Raw genomic sequence first — 22,472 nt, 5'->3', positions numbered from 1 at the left:
AACCGGAACTCTTGAGCACTATATGGTATCGCTATCTATCTCTTCATGTAACGACAGGCCAAGTTCTGAGAAGCAGAAAAAGATTTGATAGATATCTATCTGAAATGTTCCAAGTTGTCCATTAATTGGTTTGTCGGTTTATGGTGTGATATTTGTTATTTTCCTAAATAGACTTAACGTTAGCTCTTTAAAAAAAATTATAACTATTGACCAACGATAAGTAATGAATTAAGGACTGTGATCATATACAACGACTTTTAAAACCTTGTATTGTAGATAGCGCCAGTTCCGGTTAGTTAAAGTCAAAAACTAAGCGTCGCTATTATTTAGCTCACTACGTTTTCATTTATTTATATAGCAGAAACGACCGGATTTCCGCCCAAGTCCAGGAGACCTATCGCGAAAATCGAAGTTCGTCAATTGCGGGCATTTTTCTCTGTCACTCATTTGCGAATTTCGATTTTCCCGGTAGGCCCCCTGGCTTAGGAGGTCAGGCAACCTAGCAATGACTGAGATGGAAAAGCCCCCCCTGGGGCCTAAATTCCAAGGGCCTAGATCCTTAGGTAGCTAAATCCCGGCCCAGGGCAGAAACCTAGTCTTATGCTTTTGATAATTGTTTTTCTTTTAATCCACCTACTGAAATAACTATTCAAATAAAAAACATTGTACATTATTCATAAATATAGGAATTTATTTTCGAACAAAATTACAAAACTTCTACTCTTATATCTATTTATTTACTTAACCTAATATTCAAAATTTCAAATCATAATCTGTCATGCCGCACAGAACTAATAACTCAAATCTTGTCAATAATTGCATAAAGTCTCTTTCATAAGTATTTTAGTTATAACGTAAATAAAAAGTTCTACCTCTGTATATAAAAATATTTTGACAATATCTTAGAAAGTCCTAGTACATAACTGTACAACACCATAATAATAGAGTTGCATTTCACATTTATAATATATATTTATTGTTTATTTTAACTATTTCAAGGAAATTACGGGCTGTCTACATTAGTATGCTAAATCAAAATTACTAAACGAGGCAATTGCAACTATGACACTTATAAGTAGCTGCCTATATTTATTACTACATTACTAACAATAATCCAAAACTAACTCAAATTATCTTCGTTCAGACCGGCTAGCATGAGTTGCGTTCTCGCGCGCGAGTCCATACTTGAAGTCGCGCCAGATGTATGGAGTCGCTGGCGAGAACGCAACTCATGCTAGCAGGTAGCTGTGATTTGAATGCCGCAGTACTGAGGCTCAACATTTTCATAAAACTTGGGCAACGCCAAAAAGGTTGCTTAACGTGTTAAACTTTGGATTATAGTTACAGTTAGGTGGCTTAACGGTACATTAGTCTTAAGATTATATAGAGGCAGACACGCTGTGTGAGCTGTCAAAATCGCTGCCATCTTGGTCTCCGACTCTGGATGCACAAATGTGCCATTTACAACCTAAAGGTGCCACAATTGCCACATTGACAGGTTGTCGATATGTTAGATTTCAAACACATTCATTGCCAGAACACGTATGTCTTCATTTTGTATTGGAAATGAGGCGCTTGGCACTTAAAGGCCTACATGGAGAAGGCGCCTTATTGACAACCGAAGATAAGTACCCTTTTGGTTAAAAACGTCACATATGCGTATGTTCCATGGTTGCAATCGCCCCGGCTGCCGTTACTCATACCAGAGAGCAGTAAATTAATAAAAAATCTAAGGACATCTGAGAGAGATTGTGGAATGCCTCTTCAAATGACGCGACTTTGTCTAGGCTTAGATTTATAGTCCAACGCCATCTAGCGAGCTCACTGGAAGTTAAAATAGGAGACAATGCACAATTAGTGTCGCAATCGAAAAAAAATCGGATGCGTATTTTCGGTTACTCTTTTAAATTTCCTTTATACTTTTCTTCAGATGCTTAAGTATCGTAGCAGATGCCTATGAGTAACATAAGCAGCGCGAAAAAGACTACCCGTCCCTCTCTAATTAGTAGTGAGAAAAAGATACTGACGCGAATTGTTGTAGAAAAAACAATTATAATTGTTAGGTAATACGGACAGGGGCGGTGTTAGGCGTATAGGCGACGTAGGCCACATGGTTTATGCACAATTTGGCCACCAGAGGGCCTCGCAAAATGTACCTTGGCTACATTCAATTTTAGTCTAACGCCGCCACTGGGTACGGACACTAGGTGCCTAATATGTAACTCTGTTCTTATTTTAATACGTATATAAACTATGAAAACAGTTCAGTAAGCTTAGACCGAGTGCGCCGCGAGTTTCAAGCCCGCGCGATAGACTATCTACTTGGCCCTTTCGAATTAAGACAATGGGAAAAAGAAGGGTAGTCCGTCCGTCCAAGCTAACTTTGCACCGACCGACTTTAACGGAACCAAGTGAAGGAGTGTCATTATAAACGTCATATTTTCATAAAAAATTGACATTAATGATGGCATGCCACACTTAAACGCTATGCAGAGATAGCAGGGTCCTTCTCTAGTATAGCTCGCACGCCAGATATTGCGCGGCGTCCTCGTGCTAAGCCTATAGTTGCGTACAAATATGCAGATTGACTAGCAAGCCAATTTTATTTCGAGTTAGACATTAAACTACTAATGCCATGATATATATAAATTAATTCAGAATCCTGATTGAATATACTAGTGATTCTGAGTTGAAAGAGCCCAAAAACATCAAGATCTGTGAAATCAGGTCTTCAATATTTTTAGCTAACACATTATAAAGACAGCCAGTTTGAAGGATGGTATGTTTAGTAGAAATCATCATCTTACATAAAACTAACGCGTACCTTTCGTATACATTCCAATGTATTAATTTCCTTTCATAATTTGGGAGATGTATAGAGTATTATTACACTTTTAAAAAAGTATATACACGTTTAAAACTGATATTTAAACTGCTATTACAATCGAACCTATAAACTTCCATTTGTGTATGTTTTTTTTATACAAATGAGTAAGTATACATAATACATGTCTACGTATAAAAATTAGTGATACCTAAATTTTAATGCTTTGAGCCAACTGAAAGGTCGAATACTGACAATTTTAACAAGTCTAAACTTACAATAACAAAGTCTAGTGAAAGATTCCGACTTAAGTCACATTTACACAATGACTTCATTACAACATTCATTAATTGTATAAGATATGTAAAGTCTAAAGCTAGGCGTAGACTAGCAAGAACTTGCATGCAATTTAAGTTACATTGCTGACTACTAAGGTAAACTGTATTCAAAAGTTTAAATAGATAACGCAACGTAATGAAAATTGCATCCAAGTTCTTGCAAGTCTAAACATCGCTTAAGAAAAACGTATCCCAGAGTATAACAGGTCTAAAATGCGCGGACAGCGCCATGTTGTGGTCACTGAATTGTCAAACATCAAACTTATGCCAACCGGAGTTATAACATATGTACCGGCGCCATCTACACAATCAGAAGTACGAAAGTATCTTCTATGTAGACTTTACAGATCTAATAAAAAACAATGAATCTTTGATTGCAACAAAATACGAGTAACAATTCTACGAGTCCACTTTAACCCCGTACTGATAACACGATTGCGTAAATCTGGGTGCGGAGCCAACATGGCAATCGTTAACGTTCCGTAGGGAACGAAACGCAACTGTCACTGTAGCACTAATATGGAAGAATGATAGAAAGATGACTACGCTATGCTATGGAGACATAAACCCTCTGTCTCTTTCGCACCTACCATCTAGAAACGGACGAATGCATTATGTCGGATTCAAACGCGATCGTGCTATAATCAATATTTTTTAACTGTTTTTTTTAGTTGGTATAACATTTGTATGTTGTATATCAATGAATAATCATCAATGTTTGCAAGAAAAAATGCACTATACAAAGGATTAATAAATCGTAAATGTTTTGTCTTCATATGTAACAAATCATAATTTATTGTAATTTCAATATAGCTATAATTACAACACGTTACGTAATTCATAAAACAACAACTATTTACGATATAAAAATCATTCGATCAATAATAAATGTAATAAAAAAAGTTGCCTTGTAAAATTATAACTCATATTTTCACGAAGTCCAACAAATTAAAAGAGATATCTACTTAACTTACGTGTTTGGTAAGGGTTTTAAAGGTCCTAAACTAAGGAGGCCGTCGGCCCCGAGCGCCTGCAGGCTCGACGTCATACCATTGTTGACGTTGTGTACCGCTATTACTGGAATACCAAAGCAGCCGCTCGCCTGCTCGCGGTTCGCTAGTGGAATAAAACTGTATATACCTAAACTACTTAATCGCTGCAAGTTCTCCTCTTGAGACAGGTCTACCACGGGCAAACCTAGCTCTCGATTAGGCCCAGTAACATTGTGGAACACTCGCTTATGGTGCTGCAGTTGTAATGACTTAGGATAAGAGGCGGGGCACTCGTCGCATTTGAACCCTCGCTGTGGATGGGCCGCCGCCATATGCGTCGACAGGGCGGTCGAATTTGAAAACATTTTCCTACAGATCTTACACGTGTGCATGTTGGAGCCGACCGTAGCTTCGGGGATGGAGAAATTACTAGATTTAGAGGTGTGTTTAATACTAACGCCGGCGCCCAAGTTCGGGATGTGCGGGATCGGCCGCTCCGGCGTCGGCGACCGACTCTTCTGCTTCTGTTTGATACTGATGCCTCGCGACGCCAGCACGTTCGCCATGGCGTTCGCCTCCTTGTTGACAGTTTTCTTGGTGATAGAGATCTGGCTGCCGAGATTCAATTTGTCTTTGGCTCCCTGCACGCTCGAGATCATCGGGAGGCCCTCGCGCTGCTTCTGCATCGCCATGACCTGGCAGTCCTCGTTGTCGTGCTTGCCCGGCAGCAGCATGTCGGGGCGGCGCTTCTGGCCGGGGCCGCCGGCCATGTTGGCGGGCCTCTTCATGGGCATGCGCGGGCCTTGGGCCTTGCCGCCGCGCACCTGCGCGTGCACCTGCACGCCGGGCCGCACGGAGGGCCGCGCGCCTCGGACGGCCATGCGCGGCCGCGCGCCGCTCACGTTGGCGCCGGCCGCCATCCTGATCTGACCGGGCGCGGGCATCTGCGTGTTCGGACTGGCGCCCGGAGCGAGCTGGCCGGGAGGGAAGGTCTGCACGTTCTGTATCCTGATGCCGCTGGAGGCGCTCGTCGGGGGCTTCATGCCGCCGGGGCTGGAGGCGGGGTAGGGGTGGCTGGGCGAGGAGCCGGGCGGGCCCATCTGCCCCATGGGCGGGTTCATCATGCCGGGCGCGGGCTGCCCGTACGCCTGTTGCATGTTTTGGAGCGGCGAGGCGGTAGAGTACGGCGACGAGGGCGTCGTGTAGGAGTTCTGCTGCATTCCCGGAGAAAAGCCGGCCTTCGACATTGGCGATTGGTAGCCCATTGATGACTGCTGACCGTATCCGCCTGTGTAATGTTGGCCTGGATACTGGCCCGGCATCGGTCCGGAGGCGTTCCCGAACATGCTGTTCCCTGGCATTTGCTGGTAACCGGGCGGGTAAGCGTTCTGCCCGGGGGGATACGCGTTGAAACCTGCCTGTGGCACCATCCCTCCTCCGGGATAAGCCTGAATATTGATCATGACATTCTGCTGATGCGTAAACCCGGAGCCGCTGTTCATTCCGGATAGCTTCCCGACTTGATCTGCCAAGCATTTAACTGGCAGCAACTGTGATAAAATACTATTCGGTCCCGATGGATTATAAGGCATTAACGAAGAAGTCGGTGCGACGAGACTTTTCGTATGACCCGTCATTCTTATATGATCATCGAGCAGCGATATATTTGTAAATCTAGTATTGCATATGTCACAAGAGTGCTGGGGACCTAGGGTGTCTAAAGATATGTATTCGCTAGCATCCGACAGAGAATGTTCCTTTTTAGTGGCGCTGGACAGAAGGCTCTCGAATATTTCGTCTGCACTTTTTTCAAGCATATCGATTGCCGGTTTCGAGTCGGGTGCGTTCCAGTTGAAAGAATGCTGTTTTTCAGTGGATGCACCACCTGCCATAGAAGACAAGGTTGATGCTAGGACTGGTGTGGAGCTGTAACTAGACTGTGGAGTATGGTATGCTGGCGGAGGATAAGAAGGCGGTAACGCCGGTTCAGTTTTCGGAATCAAAGGCGGTTTAACATCAGGAGCCGGCGAGGCTGACACTACACAACAGTCGTCATCATCATCGCCAGAATCGCCATTGATTTCTATTACAGTTACGCCGGTATCCTCCTTCTTTGTTACGGGGAGGAGCGGAGTTTCTGCTCGACTGAACGCCGCCGAGGATGGGGAGTGAACAGCAGCGGGGCCTGCGTCGGGTTCGGATTTGATTCTAGCGATAACAGGAGAGCTTTCAAACGGTGGAGCTGCATTTCCTCCCGGAGGAGGCGGAGAGGCTCTTTCAGACTTAATTTGACCTGAGAACAACGGTGTTCCAGCCGTAGATTGTTCCGTTGACGTATCCTCCACTTCCTGCTTAACGGTAACATTTTCCGCGCTCGATTGACTCGCAGTCGAGGCCCGCCGCTCAGGGGTTGAAGTTGTAGATATATCTTTCCCTAGGGTAGGTGCAGAAGTTACCGCGAGGGGTAAATTCGCGCCCCTTTTAGGTGTCTGTTTAACAGCTGGTCTAACTGGTTTGGCGAGCTGAACTTTGACAGGAGATGGAGTCGTAACGGCCTCAGTTTTAGGCGGAATTATTTTGGTTACGTTGATAACTTTTTTGTTTCTAAGATTAGCCTGACTGTTGATTGTCATTTGCTTGCCTGCGTTGTTGTTAACGGGGGGACTTTTATCGTCCTCTTGTTCTTCCCCTGATGGCTCCTGTTCCTGATCATCAGGCTCTTCCTCAGATTCTTTAGCGTCATCTTTGTTGTCCTCCTCATTTCCGCTTTCTTGGTCTTCGTCATCAGAAGTTTTAAAGTCTTTAAGGCCGTTTACAACTTTAAAGGAGTTTGTGTTGCCATCAGATTTTAATTTAAGCTTAATTCCTCCTAGACTGCCCAGCTTTTGCACAACGTCATTAGTAGATGGAGGATCTGGTTTTTCCTCTTTTATCGGCGTCGTGTTCTTTTTGATAGTGAAGCCGAGGCCGCTCAGTTTGCTTAATGCGGATTCAGAATTGGTGTTGGAAGTGTTTTCTCCGGGCTTTTTGATGGAGATGCCGGTCTTTTTGAGGAGTTGTGATATTTCTATTTTTTGTGGCGTTTTCTGGGGTTCTTGTTTTGGTGGTGGGGAGGGCTGGTCCTCGTCGGACCACTCGTCGCCGGAGGGGGCATACTCGTCCTCTGACGGCAGCTTGTCGAGTACGATAGACGGTAGGGAAACGTGCTGAATCAGATGATTCTCTAGCGTTTCCCAGTCAGGGTAGTTCTCTTCGCAAGTGAAACACCGATATTGCTGTTTAACAGGTTTCTTTATAAGAGCTCCAGAGGACTGAAGCCTTGCCAGAAGACTCTGGACATTTGAGGGCTGAGGAGGCGGTTCCTCGTCCTCTTCTGGATCAGGATCGGGATCTTCTATTGAATCTTGATGTTCTTCCCCATCTGAAAAAAGAGGAAAAGTGTTTCGTGAAAGTGGAGCATTAGTATTTTATAATGATTACAATTGATGAATAAGGGTCTTCTCGGCTGTAGGAACCCCAATTTACCAATACTTAAATAGCTTGGTTGTCAAGAAAATTGCCTCTATCGAGTTCACTATGCATAAGTTCTGGCTCTTTTACGTAACTACGGCAAAGCTAAAAAACGAAGGATTATAATTAGCGCAATCTAGATATGTTTGTGTTCTAGTAATATGTGATCTACAGTAGCATCCAAATCCTGAGTCTACATAGAATACATAGGCAACAACAATAGCGTTTAAGTCATACAGAATTTGTAGTAAAGAAATATTCAAATTGTAGTAATGATTATCGGCCCAATCCGAACAATGCTTCTCAGAGATTACTGCGGTTCCTGCGATACCGATCTGTCAGTATCAAAAGTGGTAAATGGATAAATTATTGATTGTGAATTTCAAAATGTCTGTATGGATGGTAATTTCCCGAAAATAAGGAGATTAAAGACGCTTCTATGACTAATATTTGATAGTAAACCTTTATGTGTTATGTATATTTTTCTTTGTTCAAAATCAGATATCTCTAATGTCTTTTAACAATTGATTTCTTCTAATGTTAAATATTATGATTTCATAAGTATTTGCACGCGGTGCATGTAATTTGAGTCCGTAGTTATGGTGCGCATGTGTGAAGACTTAAAACTTGTAAATTTAGTCTATATTTGTTTGAAAAATATTTCAGGATTATTTATACATTTATAAATTTATACTAATAGTCGATATTTAGGATATTTTGCCATAGGAGTCCAGGGCTGTCACAAAGGCCAAAATTGCTATCGCCATGCATTTTTAGTTTGCAAAGTGAAAGTGAGATAATGAAATGATGTTTGCCAAGTGCTGTTAAAAACGTAAGTATAGATATTTACATTGTTTACAACACTGAATTTGGATATTTAATATTTTTAATGACGTTATTATTTCAAACTCAAGCTTTTGTCGATTTTGCCTAAGCTTCATCAATTCTTTCAGTAATCTCTAGAAAATATTAAAATAAGATTTAAGATTATTTTGTTAACGTTATGGTGAAGAAAATAAGAGGCAAATATGCCAGCTTTTAAATTGTTTTCCTAAAAATTGCACGACGACAATCCGACGATTTTTCTCATCCTAAAAAAACGAGGTATAGTGACAACCCTGAAAAATCGTAACTTTCGTAAGAACTCGCTAGAGGAGTGGGATGGTATGGCCTTAAGTCATCTATAATTGTATAGTACGAACTCCCGTCGGGAGTCATGTGGCATATGAACAAAGTTATTGAGAACTCCCTAGTGGCGTTCTTGGCATTGAAAGTGTTAAGATGAAAATAGACTACATAGTACCCACCGCTGATCATTCACACTGCGCCGCTGGCCCGTCGCGGGCAAAGAGTACGAGACCAACCCAAAGTAAGTATATAGGAAAAGAGAGCCCTCTTGAAGCATTTTAAGGAAACTAATTTCGAAGCGCTATCTCTATTTTGTATCCGAATCTATCTTGCACATCTACATATGCATTCGTATGCGTAGGTACTTTCGTACTACATAATATTAGGTGCAAGTACTTGGGCGGTTTATAAGTTATTTTTTATTTTATTTCTTGTAACTTTCATATTTTTTTGTTTACAAGATATCAAACAAAATACTGACTTGTAAGCCGCCCAAGTAGACCTAATATTATGGAGAAAAGTTTTAAAAGAATGGAATCCAGATAAAAGACATAATTTATAGTTACGCAGTATATGTTTATTGCTTTCAATTTGGTATACAAGATAATAATAGACTAGGTGTTGTAAGTACTTTCAGCTTCTGATTCTGTTTGAAATTGTTCTTCTTTTTCCCTTTGTTCATCTTTGTGTACAAAGCTGCATTAGCTTCGTCTTCTGTGAATTGTGTCTCTGTCTGACTTAGAACTCTTTCATGTGCGCATAAATGTGACGATCCACGGTAAAAGGTACCTTATGGCGGTTGGCGCTTACGTTGCATAGCATGGCATTAGTATTGGAGCGTCGTAAATAACAGCGTAAGCGCCAACCGCCATAAGGTACCTTTTACCGTGGATCGTCACAAATGACTTGCCTAGTTCTCAACTTAGCGTTTCTTCTTTGACCTCGACATCTAACTGGACTTGAATTCAAGATATTCCGGAGGTAAAGTGGACATTAGAAGAATTCCTGGTAATTTAGTCTCGCTCTCTAGCTCCGTAAACAACTCGCTCCAGGTACTCATTAAAACATATACATGAGTAATGATGTCATGGTTCGGGTCCATCTTGTACTAATGAATTTCAGGCATAGGACGTATGTCTTGTCTACGCACGTACCTCCATAGATGCACTCTATCTCATCTTATTTATTAGCAGAATCAAATTTCACAAATCTTGGCAGTGTCATCGGACATCGTAAACAAAATTAAAATAATCATAGCTTTGTTTTCATTTCTAAGCTAAGGCGCGCTAAGGCTTATGGTATTTTCTTCTTACCTTCGAAAATGTCTAAACATCCCAGCATTGCCTTGAATACTGTTGAAATTTTAAACTTCCAGGTTTTGTAATTAACATTGGAACTATCAAATTGGGATTCTAATTTCCCTATTTGAATTTGACTCGTGTTTAATGCTTGCTCTGATTTTACTTTGCTCTGCTCTGCACTTTAAAATTATTAGAGAAATAATAAGTTCATATTAATCAAATCTGTTTACATTTTTTGTGACAGTAAACAACAGTTGCTAGGTAACAACTATATGAATACTTAAAGATAGGTCTTGATATACAAGTTATATGCAACCTTCTTAATGTTTGTAATTGCCTTTAAATTGTACCAATTTTATAGTGACATCTGATGATGTAGTTTGCACAATCGGTAGTCAACTTTACGCAAAAGTAGGTTATCGGATCCCATTAATAGAAATCGCCGCCATCTTTTCTAATGTTAACTACATTTCTAAGTGTCGCCCCCCTGGTGTGCATTGAGCTATCAGTTTCAGTTATTATTCAGTAAAGTGGTCAAACCTGATAATAATAATATTAGATTAGCGTGCTGGAGAAACTGCAAAGTAGGTATTTTTAATGCACTACTAAAGTAAGAAAACCAATAATTTTGCAACCTTCGTTGCTTTGAACTCCCCGCTACCGTCGCGCTGCTGTGTCACGGAGCCTTTAACGCACTGATACGTGCTACGTTCGTAGCCTACAACACTGGAAAACCCATATGTAGCGAAAAGCGCCTACGAACAGAAAACCAGCCTAAACGGGTCGCTGGCAGTGATATCGTAGCCGGCTTGTTAAGGAGTACGGGAGAGTAAGTAAGGAGAGGCTGGGTTATGGGTACACAAGAGATAGGACCTGAAGAACTGTTTTAGTTTAATAGCGGCTTTACTTGAAAGCATAAAGGTTACTCTGGCAGTGTAGTGTACGTAATATAACGACAACTCTGACGCTTTCTTGGCACCATACTTTTGGCTCAACCGGCCTAGCCAAGGTGACAATCGCTATCGCTACGGCAACGAAACGCTTTGTGGCTCTATCACTCTTCCATATTAGTGCGACAGTGACAGTTGCGTTTCGATCGCTACGGAGCGTAATCGATTTGCATGTTGGCTACGCGGCCAGTTCACTGAACGCCGGATGGCCATTACAAATTCAACCATAAACCGTATCGGACGGTTACAGTTTACAGATCAATTTGTAATGGTTAAAGGTCAATTCTAATTAACGTTAGGCCAAGACTGGCACGTTGAATAAACCCTAAACCCTGCTATGAACATTAAGCTAAAACGAACGTTGTTTTTTGATATTTTAATTAACTTAATGTTTGCTTTTACGTATTTGAAAGAAGTACTGGGCGCAAAGGTGTACGACTAGGGCAAGGGTGACTAACCGCACCTCTTAGGAAGTGCTATTGGAGCTGTGGTGTTCTTATACTACTTATACCACTCCGGCTTCCTACATTTGCACAAAAAGTAAAAGTAATAACTGCAACCGAACAAACTTTATACAGTAGAGAGTACCAAATCATATTGGTTTTATTTGCCATTCATTTATTGATATAAGTCTATCTATATTATTTGAAAAATACTCTTGACAAAATTCTATAAAGTTATCAATTATAATTATAGATTCATCATTTTAATAATAACAAATAATTTAGGTTTCAGGTTTTTTCATGCCAACGATGCAAAGATCAGAGCCTCTGGCGCGTGGCTTGGTCAATGCCAAATTCAAAATTGCTGTTGAAACTCAATAGGCGGGTCCACAACTCCACATAAAGCAAGCATACTATGCACACTATGCACTAGTACTATCTACTATGCATTCGCTCTGTGTGGACCCGCCTAATGACAAACTATCGCAATGGAATCACTGGCAGGGAAACTCAGTTATATTTGGTCCTTCATTAAAGATTTTTGGCGATTTCGCCAATTTTGTAGCTCCTTGCAAATGCCACCAGTCAGACATTCAACATTTTATTATTTGATCCTATAGAAAGACCGCAGGCATGGGCTAAGGCCGGGGACTGGACAAAAGCGGCGCGCGGCGAGCCGCAAATCAAGGCCTTTCATACATTTGGTCGGGACATTTGGACCTTTCAATTTGGGGAAATTCTACCGACTGGTTAATGGGATCCCTAACGCCAATGATCTTCGATCTGAATCCCTTAGTTTTCTAATGTTTTTTGTAGCTTATCATATTAACAGCAACGGCTGTAAGCAGTAGTGTCACATATTTACTTCAAAGTTCACTGTCTTCAAATATTTGGCATCAAAGTTGAAAAATTTTAGGCCAAAAAACTGGTTTACTGGCCATAACTTTTGTGTTAATTAGTTTAAAATTAAAATCTCTGACCAGTTTTTAGGAACGTCAAAGATGAACCCAAGTGTGTAGATTTCGTACAGGTAAAATCCTTCACAGCAATCTAGTAACGAAAAAAGTGTAGTCAATGTTTAAAAAGTGTTCATTTTTTTCAAAATATTGCAGACCAGAATGGAGATACAAGATTGAAGAACCGATAGCGTCTTATAATTCTATTTGTAGTGCAAATGTAGGAGTAACTCAAAATTATTCAAAAATCGATGAAAACCGCGGGGAAACCCTTAAAAGTTCTTAAGTTAGGTTGAAAGAACCTTATTTCTCAAAGAAATTTACTTTTCACTTAGGTAATGAGAAAGTTACATAGAATACGAGTATATTTATCTTGAATTACAAGAGCATCAAAAGAGCAGTTTACAGTAGTAGGTACTCACTATTTTATCTATAAAAAACTAATATTAAGTACATATAACTAATAAGTAAGGCAATTGGCTACTTGACTGTTTTTTGTAAATAATGTCAAACAATCTTGATTTTCCTGAGGATCAAATGTCTATATAGGACTCATGGCATTTAAGCAACACAAAGATCAGAAATGAGAGTTAAAGTCTGACGCTCGCACTCGACGATTGAAACGCCTCTAACAAAATGATAAGGTGATGTGACGTCACATCATATAAGTCTGTCCTAAATGTATGGAAGATCAAGGAAATTGCCATTTTGACCCTGAAATATTGCGTTTATGTTTATAGTTCAAACAATTAATTTTTCAATAAAATGGTACCATTTTCTTATCTATTTTAGAAAGACAAAAAAATATTTTTTTTTATATTTTCCGAGCCTTGTATTTTTATATAATCTCAATATAATTTTTTAAATTCCACTTTTTTTATAATGGATGGCTCATTTTCTATCCATCTAACTAAATTTTGTTATAATATTCAACATGTGTCAAGTACCCAATTATTATAGCTACATGTATATGCAACACAAGTTTAAGTGGGTATTTAGCAAATCACAAAAGTTAACTTGAATATTTAGATGACCACGGTTGCTAATCACTTTGACGCAAATGCTATGGTGTGTTACTTTCAACCTTATAAACTAAGCGTTTAAATTTACAATCATAAAAAATACGGTTGACTGCATGAGCTTATCGCACACTCTTTGTTGTTAAGTAACTCCTAGGGCGGGACTTAGATATTAGAAATTACGTGATGCAATTTACGTTTGAATAAACTAAAACTTTTGCATTCTTTTATACATTTTGGCAGTTTATTATAGAATTGTGCCCCTTCGAAACTTATGTTTTTCTTACCGCTTTTAGTTCGTGCTGATTTAATACAGAGGTCGTTTGCATTACGTAAAGGCCTGTTTGCATTACGTTAAGGGGACTATGTAGAAAAATAAAAATAAATTAAAAAACCTCTGTTTTGTTTTTAATATTCAGGCCGCGAATTTTTCAATCCACCCGGATGTATTTAAAAACCTTGACTATACTAGATTTAAAAAAAATAAAAACCGGTCAAGAGCATGTCGGGCCACGCTCAGTGTAGGGTTCCATAGTTACTCTTCCGTCACAATAAACTAAACTGGAGCTTAAAGTATAGTAAATTGTTAACCAAGGGATGAAACGGTACCTTTCACGCGAGTTAAACAAATAGGCAAATTTGCATAATCAGTACCTAATTAAAGTAAGTCTTTTTACTATGAAGGGGAAACTTTTTGCGATAACTCAAAAACAGCTAAACTGATCATGTCCGCTATAGTTTTCATTTAATGTCTTTTTTAAGCTCTACTTCCACGATTTTTTTCATATTTTTTGGACCTATGGTTCAAAAGTTAGAGGGGGGGGACACATTTTTTTTTCTTTCGGAGCGATTATCTCCGAATATATACACTTTAACAAAAAATGTTTTTTGAAGACCCCTATTCGTTTTGAAAGACCTATCCAACGATACACCACACAGTAGAGTTGAAGCAAAAAAAAAAATACGTGTAGGGGAGGTACCCTCAAAAAAATTAAATTTTTAGATTTTATTATACGACTTTGTCGGCTTTATTGATTTATATATCCATGCCGAATTTCAGCTTTCTAGCACTAACGACCACGGAGCAAAGCCTCGGACAGACAGACAGACAGACGGACATGGCGAAACTATAAGGGTTCCCAGTTGACTACGGAACCCTAAAAAGGACTTAATGAATGGCTATTGACAAAAATGTTTTATTCCCCACATGTGTTTTTAAATAACAATGGCAAATTATAAAATATTAATGTGATAATAATGGCTAACTTGACATATTCAGATGTAGCGTAATAACACAAAACTGGAGACCTTATTTTATAAAATACTGTGTTATATGTTGTATGTAAATACTGTAAATAACTTGACTACATGTTGTGCATGTTATTAAATATTGTACATCATAAATCTGGTAGCATGCGGAAAAGGACTTATCACCATTAACATCTTTTATATATTTACCTGTGGTCTGACAATAAAAAAAAAACTAAGTATTTCTATTTGGTCGAGCGCAATGTGTGAATGGCCTTGACTTGCCGTTCAGTCCGGTCCGTGACCTAGGAATCTTGGCTTGAACTTAGGGTTGCCATCTCTAAAATTTGGAAACCAGGACAGAACGCGTGAAAACCCTGGATTTTAGAGTCCAGAACCCGGACATGTCAACAGGTTTTTTGAACAGGTCGTGCGTGTGTCGCGGGCAGCCTAAGGCTTTAAATTTTTAAATCCGGACTACAAATGAAGTCCTCCCTGGACGCTCCCCGGACGCCCTCTAAACTAGGACAAATCCGGGGAAACCAGGATGGATGGCAACCCTACTTGAACTGAATTGTTACTAACGGCGATAGTAACTACCAACGTTGTGTAATTATTTAAGTATTATTCTATTATCCTACATGTAACTATCATATTTCTCATTTCGTATGAAATAAATCTTTGGCTTGAGTTGTTTTCAAAATACAATATTAAACTAGTGTCTCTGTGAGCTGCCCCCATGGCCCCGCCCCCGCCATTTAGAGAAAATCCTAAAACTGAATTTACAAAAAATATATACCTACGTATTTAATTCTTGAACCCGCTCACAAAATTTCATCTTTCTCTGCTAATGTAATTGAAGAGTTTTGAGTAAAAAAGTAGAACCGATTATTCATATTCGGTAAAGTCCGTATTAGGCCCATCTCTAATTTAAAACTTAAAATGTAACATCAAATTGAATGAGGCAAAACCATGAAATAAAATGAGCTGTAGGTAAAATACCCAACAAATGAGAAGGAAGAACCATGATATGAAATTTGCAAATAATGAAATACCTTTGCAAATGAAATGATGACTGATTATTTACATTATCTACAAATTATTTTATTCCGAAATTTGAAATAGGGTAACTTCCACATTGTAAAAAATCAAATGGCGAATTTGGTTTTTTGACCGAAGCGTTAGTGAAGATGTTTTAACTCGGACAAATTCCTTTTGTATAGCCGGAATGTCCAGATGTTCTTCTCTACAGGTTGTAATTCTCAACTGATTCTCTTGAATTTTGGAACCATATTCACTGTCAATTCTGTTTTAAGATTTTTTTCCAAATGTGGAAATTGGCATAAAGGACTTAAGCACCAATAGGGTCTATGGTGTTTAAGACCTTTGTGAGTTGACTGTGAAAATGAGTCAATGAACAAGTACTTTTCATTTATACATTTTCTAGCCTTATCACGAGATCTACTCTACACAGCTCACAGAAGCACTAGTTTTAAGATCACTATCACTAATATCACTTATTTTCCATAGTTTTTTTCGTGTAACATTAGAGTGAGTTCCAAGAAAACTATGGGAGAGCTTTATTTTTTATTGAAAGTGGATGACAGAACACCTAATAAAATTAAGTTAAAATGTTTAAAACCGTGCTGTTAATACACTGCAATATCACACTTTTATGTTAAATTAGTTCTATTTAACTTAATCTAAATTCAAGAAGGCATGTAACAAGATAAAAGTGACATAATACGGATATGTGAAGGACCGATAGACTAAACACAAACAATTAGTACTAAATAAAGTAATGAAAATAATGATTAGGCAATAAATAAGCAAAAATAAAACAAACCTGAATCATTGTTTGTGGAAGATAACGGGTAATCAGGTTCTAACTTTGTAGCCATGATTTACCTGTAAACAAGTAGATAGATTTTGATTAAATAAGCACCCAAAACTTGGCACAGCCTGATTTAGTGCCAAAAGCCTGTCATTGGGTAGACTTATTCATTTGAGTGAGTATGGCCAATAGGTGCAGAGGCATTGCAACATAAAAAAAAAAAAAACAGAAACAGTTCAAAAAGTTGTCATTTAAATTTTTAACAAATAAGTGAAATGTTAGGGAACTTTTAAATACATCTGTTTGCGCAAATGCAATGATTATTCTTGGTTTAGTGGTTATTGGTTGTTTCTATGGTGAAATCACAATATTTAAATGATTTGATTACAACAATACAAATGAGTACAGGTATGTGCTAAAGAAATGCACAAATGTATTCATTCCATCACAATATAGAATAACTACAAACCACTACAACTCGTGCCCTTTAAAAACAATGCACAAAAACTAAAGACAAACAATAACATGCCGCCCTTGCACCGTACATCAAAAATAAATAATAATGTTTTATATTTAAGATTTACTCACGTGCATTGTCCACTCAAACACAATTTAAGAATAGATTCTTCCAATAAAAGGTGAATTCTCTAAAATTTCTCCATAAAGACGCGTTAGATTGCATCCCACACTTGAAACACTTAAGTTGGCGTCAGGTCCGATAATCTGGCATAAAACTAATATCAGTCCAATTCTCAACGGTAAAAACAGTATCTTACACAAGTTCTTATTCACTATTCCACCATAACAATGAATAATAAACAAGAAAATGATTTTTCCGCGTACTTTCTGTCTGTCACAGTTCTTCGTGAATACAAAATGGCTGGCCAAATAAACGAGCACTTGTCAAAACGCCGAGCGCGGAGACACGATCAAATAACCCGAGACATGAACAACCAAATGAACTTGAACAGTGTTCAATGTAATCCAATCGGAAATTTTTTTGAATGTATTATTAATTTATGCAAATAACAACAGTAATCAGAGGTATGAATTCAAACTCTGAATATGAAATGTACTCGGAACTAAGGTCGATTCAATTCGTTCGGACCGGACGACACACAGCTTGAACCGAATGGTCGAACGACGCAGATGCCAACCGGCCTGTGTAGTTTGCCAGTACAGTATTGGCTGGCTGGCAATTTCTAGCACAGAGACGGAGACTGACGCTAATATGTGCCGTCCCGTTCGCACCCGTGGCGTAATGTCGGGCTGTCTCGCATAATATACTTTCTATAGACGTGACGTGACGGTTATACAACACAAGTATCTGTAGGAACGCGGCGAGGCGAGGTAGGTACCGACGGGTATTATTATCGGCCCGGCTCGGGTTGGCGTGACCTCGCTGGCGCGCCGACTCGAGCAGTTTCGAGCGGAGCGGAGTAATAATAAGAATTCGTCGTTATTATTATGCAGAGTGGAACTGGAACCGGATGATCGCTTGCGGCGCGACGAACTCGTTTCGTTCGCATGACCTCGTTTCATTATCATAAATCACGTCACGTAGAATTTATCTGACTGTTCATAATTACTATTCCGCTCTTTGAATTATTTCACTCGTGAACAATTAAAGTAGGTATTGTAACTATGTAATAAAATTACATACCTACTTTTATTATTCTAATGACTATTAAATTTACCTGTTTGCTAATAGTTGTATAATTAAATAATGACTAAATTAGTTATATACCTTATAGATACCTAAAACTTTTTATTATTTCAATGTTAATGTACGTAGGTAAATACTGTTTATTATCAATCGCTGTTAATACCACGTAGTTTCACTCGTGAACAATTAAAGTAGGTATTGTAACTATGTAGGTAATTAAATTACGTACCTACTTTTATTATTCTAATGACTATTAAATTTACTTGTTTGCTAATAGTTGTCTAATGAAATAATGACTAAATTAGTTATATCTTATAGATACCTAACACTTTTTATTATTTCAATGTTAACGTACGTAGGTAAATACTGTTTATTATCAATCGCTGTAAATACCACGTATTTGACGTATACCAACTTGGTATAATAAACATTTTAAATAGGTAGCATCGCGTAGAGCTATTTGGATCTACAATCTATGAGATGTAATTAGCCCTATTATAGGTACGCGGTATCTACGTATATGCTGGTACTTATTATAGTTATTATATTATTCATCGCAATAGTAGAAACAAACGATATAATACACTATTTTTGTTATTATTACGCATAGGCACTAATATGACACAAGGTCAAATGGGTTAATTCCATCCAAGAATTCCAAGGATAGAGCCAATTGAACTAAATGTAATAGCATTACAAGTAATTGCATTACACGTAATTACATTACAAATAATCACATTACAAGTAATTGCATTACACGTAATTACATTACAAATAATTACATTACAAGTAATTACATTTACATAGCAATTTGTAATTGAAATGATGTTAACTAGTAATTAAATTGCTTTATTACATATTACCAAGTAAGTAATCTATTTAAGAGTTGACAAAGGGGAGCAAACGAAGTAGTTATAAGCCTTATAAGGAAATATATTTAACTATAAGTTATAAGGAAATACCTATAATACCTACCTTAAACATCTTTTTTCAAAATGTCTGATTCTATATCGGAAGTTGGAAACCAAATACTGCTGCTGATTTTGTCCTTTCCCAAGGAAGGCAATTATGTTATGGGTTGGACTTCGATAACGACCAGAATCGGAACATACAACATACCCACTCGGCGCAGACCCGAAAGTAATTAGGACCAGACTATACCTTCTACCCAGACTCGGACCCCAACAGATCCGAGACAGAAACCGGACATGGACCCTGGAGCGCCAACCCAAAATTTAAATTCTGCCTTACGATTATAATCAGAATAAAATATTAAACCATCAAAAAAAGTTTTAATAATAGATTTCTAATTACATTTTGTAATTGTTCATTGAGGGGACAATTTGTTTTCCTTATGTTGTAACTTAACTGCAATTGAAATTACATTGCGTGATTCACTTGAAATTACATTTCTTGATTCAATTGAAATTACATTTTGTAGTTCAATTACATGTCGTAATTTTATTGCAATATCATTTTGTAATTCAATTACATTTCGTAAATTTATTGCAATAACATTTTGTAATTCAATTACTTCTTGTAATTTTATTGAAATAACATTTTGTAATTTTATTGAAATAACATTTTGTAATTCAATTGCAAATATTTTTTGTAATTTAATTGGAACTAAATTTTGTAATTTATTTGGAATTAAGTTATTTAAAAAAATTATAATTACATTTTGTAATACAATTATCCATACATCTAATCTAATATCTAACCATTTTTTGTGAGTGTGAGTACATAATTTAATAGAATGCGCATTTAAATTTCATATTGATATTCATAGGTCGGTGACACGTGAGGGTGAGAACAGATAAGTATAACCTACTTAAGTGTCTAATCATAATTAAATGAGGAATAAGTACATTTATTTCAAGAATTTATAAATGTAAGTAGTATTAGTTAGATTAGATGAGAGTTATTTTATTATATTAAGCTTGAATAGGCATCAGACATCAAATCTACGAGTAATTAGATTTAAAATAAATACTTACACGCCTCCTGTAATACATATACCTACACATACTTACTAGATCTAGGTATTATTCTTGCGGTCGGTCCCCCGGTGGTCCCCCGTGGTGGCGTGGCGTTGCCTGCCGTGCATGCGTACTAGCCCCAAACCGGTTTCGACCGGTTTTCTCCGTCTCGCTCGCACCCGTGGGGATTATGAACGTAATGATTTTCAGAATTAATGACTGCGCCACGATGAGTAATCGCATTGGAACTGGCAAACGATAACGACTACCTGTGTAATTGAATTGATAATGAATTGCTCATGCGAGTTTGAATTGAATTGAGGAATGTTTTTGCGGTTCTATTATGTCGTTTTTAGGGCAATTAGGTAACTTATAAGTAGATTCGTAGGTATGGTATATACTGATGGACTAGGATATTAGGATACCTAACTACCTCTCAATGCTTGTACACTAGTAAAGGAATGATTTCGTGTATTTAGAACTGTGTATTATTCTTGTAAAATAGTTTCCAATTTCCAAGTGCACCTAGAAATGTTAAAATTATTTTAGAGACCTAGGCACTTGGTATGGCTCGGAATTCCTCTTATCCTTCTCAAAACATTGCCTGATTGCCTGGGCCCCTAGGCCCGGGCCTTATGGGCCTATGCGGAAATCCGGACCAGGGCTATACCTAACCGCGAAAATCGAAGTTCGTCAATTGCGGGCATTTTTCTCTGTCACTCTAATTACGTCTTAGTGAGAGTAAAAGAGAAAGATCCTCAAAATTTGCGATTTTCGGTTTTCTCGGTAGGCCCCCTGCTAGTGTAAAACATTCCCGCGGTACGTTCCCCGAAACCCCGGGGTACGTTCCCCGAAACCCCGGGGTACGGTCGTTAGGAATACCTATTAGTAAATCTAGTTCATACATTAGTTTATCGTACTTAAGCACTAAGTTTTTGTTGTAAACCTTGCAAGGTACATTGACTTGTTATGTTTCAAGGTCTCACTCGAACCGGATAATTTGGAGCGGGCAGTTCATTTACGGGAGGGAGGAGGGTCGGATCTCACTAAATCTCACGTGAGGAGGCGAGGTTGTCGGCAAATACTAATATATCCCATTAAAAGCGTTCCAAATAAGGGATGGTGCCTAACATTAAATAAGGGTCGGCTTTTTTATAGGGTTCCGTATCCAAAGGGTAAAACGGGACCCCATTACTACTCCGCTGTCCGTCCGTCTGTCACCAGGCTCTCAAGAACCGTGATAGTTAGACAGTTGAAATTAGCACAGATGTATTTCTGTTCCCTCTATAAAAACAAATACTAAAAAGTACGGAATCCTCGGTGGGCTAGTCCGACTCGCACTTGTCCAGTTTTATTAATAAGTAGGTACATGATTAGCGACAAAAAGCTCTAGTTTATGAGTTTGAAAGCCCGCATCTCTAAATCACGAAATTCCGGAATATCAAAATCCAAAATATGTTTTAATATCCAAAAACAAAGAAATAAACATACATAATAAAATAAAACTTATTAAATCGTTCGAAATGCCGGTGATCAGGAAATCCCAGATGCCCAGTTCCAGGCTCCCAGGGTCCAAGTATTCTGGTATTTACATTCTCGAAGACCCGTGCGTGTTTCTAAACTCCCGGTATCCCGAAATGCATGATTCCCGGAATCCTACCTATCTGCTTACGTAGGTAGTAGGTATCTACCTACCGCCTACGCCTGTCAGCCTTCCTACCGCCAGTGCGACTCTCGCTCGCGTTATGCAAGTTAGGATAAAAAATGTTTATTGTTAAACCCGCAACGTTTTTGAAAGACTTTTTCATTTCAATGACTTCCCTACAATACAACACTTGCCAAGTTGCCACTTATGCCAGCACTGCTAGGGGCCGAAACTGTCCGCGTGATTGTTCGATGCGCTCAAATTTCATTGTTTTCAAATATTTGTTATTCCTTGATCGGCCAGTTTTGTGTTGGTTTTTAATATGGATTATGAAGAACCAGGTATGTATTTTATTTAACACTAATTGATAATTAATTGATTTTCTTTATTAATACCCTTGAGAAGTGAGTACCGGGAAATTTTATATGAAAAGACAAGTTTTTCAAGAACATTGGAAGTTTTAATTAGTTTCCAAGTATTTCCCAGCAAACATTTGAATGGTATGTTATAGAATAGACTTTCCTTAATAATATAAAGTCCAAAATAACCACCCCAATGCACCCCTCTATTTTTGGTGATTTTTTTTCTCCGTAAGTCCGACAGAACTATACACGGAAGTTTTCCCGGGTAGCCTGCAAT

General features: G+C 38.5%; 1 protein-coding gene across 1 annotated transcript; it reads right to left on the bottom strand.

The window, feature by feature from the left end:
* Positions 1-663: 663 nt before the first annotated feature.
* LOC133530074 (uncharacterized) lies at positions 664-17,694 on the bottom strand. The gene is made up of 3 exons (XM_061867899.1): positions 17,132-17,694; positions 16,556-16,617; positions 664-7,575 (listed from the first exon to the last, which is right to left on the bottom strand). The coding sequence occupies exons 2-3, from the start codon at positions 16,608-16,610 to the stop codon at positions 4,133-4,135; spliced, it is 3,498 nt and encodes a 1,165-aa protein (XP_061723883.1). The 5' UTR covers positions 16,611-16,617; positions 17,132-17,694; the 3' UTR covers positions 664-4,132.
* Positions 17,695-22,472: the final 4,778 nt, after the last annotated feature.

This window comes from Cydia pomonella, chromosome 22, assembly GCF_033807575.1.
Source record: "Cydia pomonella isolate Wapato2018A chromosome 22, ilCydPomo1, whole genome shotgun sequence".
Taxonomy (NCBI): Eukaryota; Metazoa; Arthropoda; class Insecta; order Lepidoptera; family Tortricidae; genus Cydia; species Cydia pomonella.
This window is presented reverse-complemented; position numbering and strand designations above follow the sequence as displayed.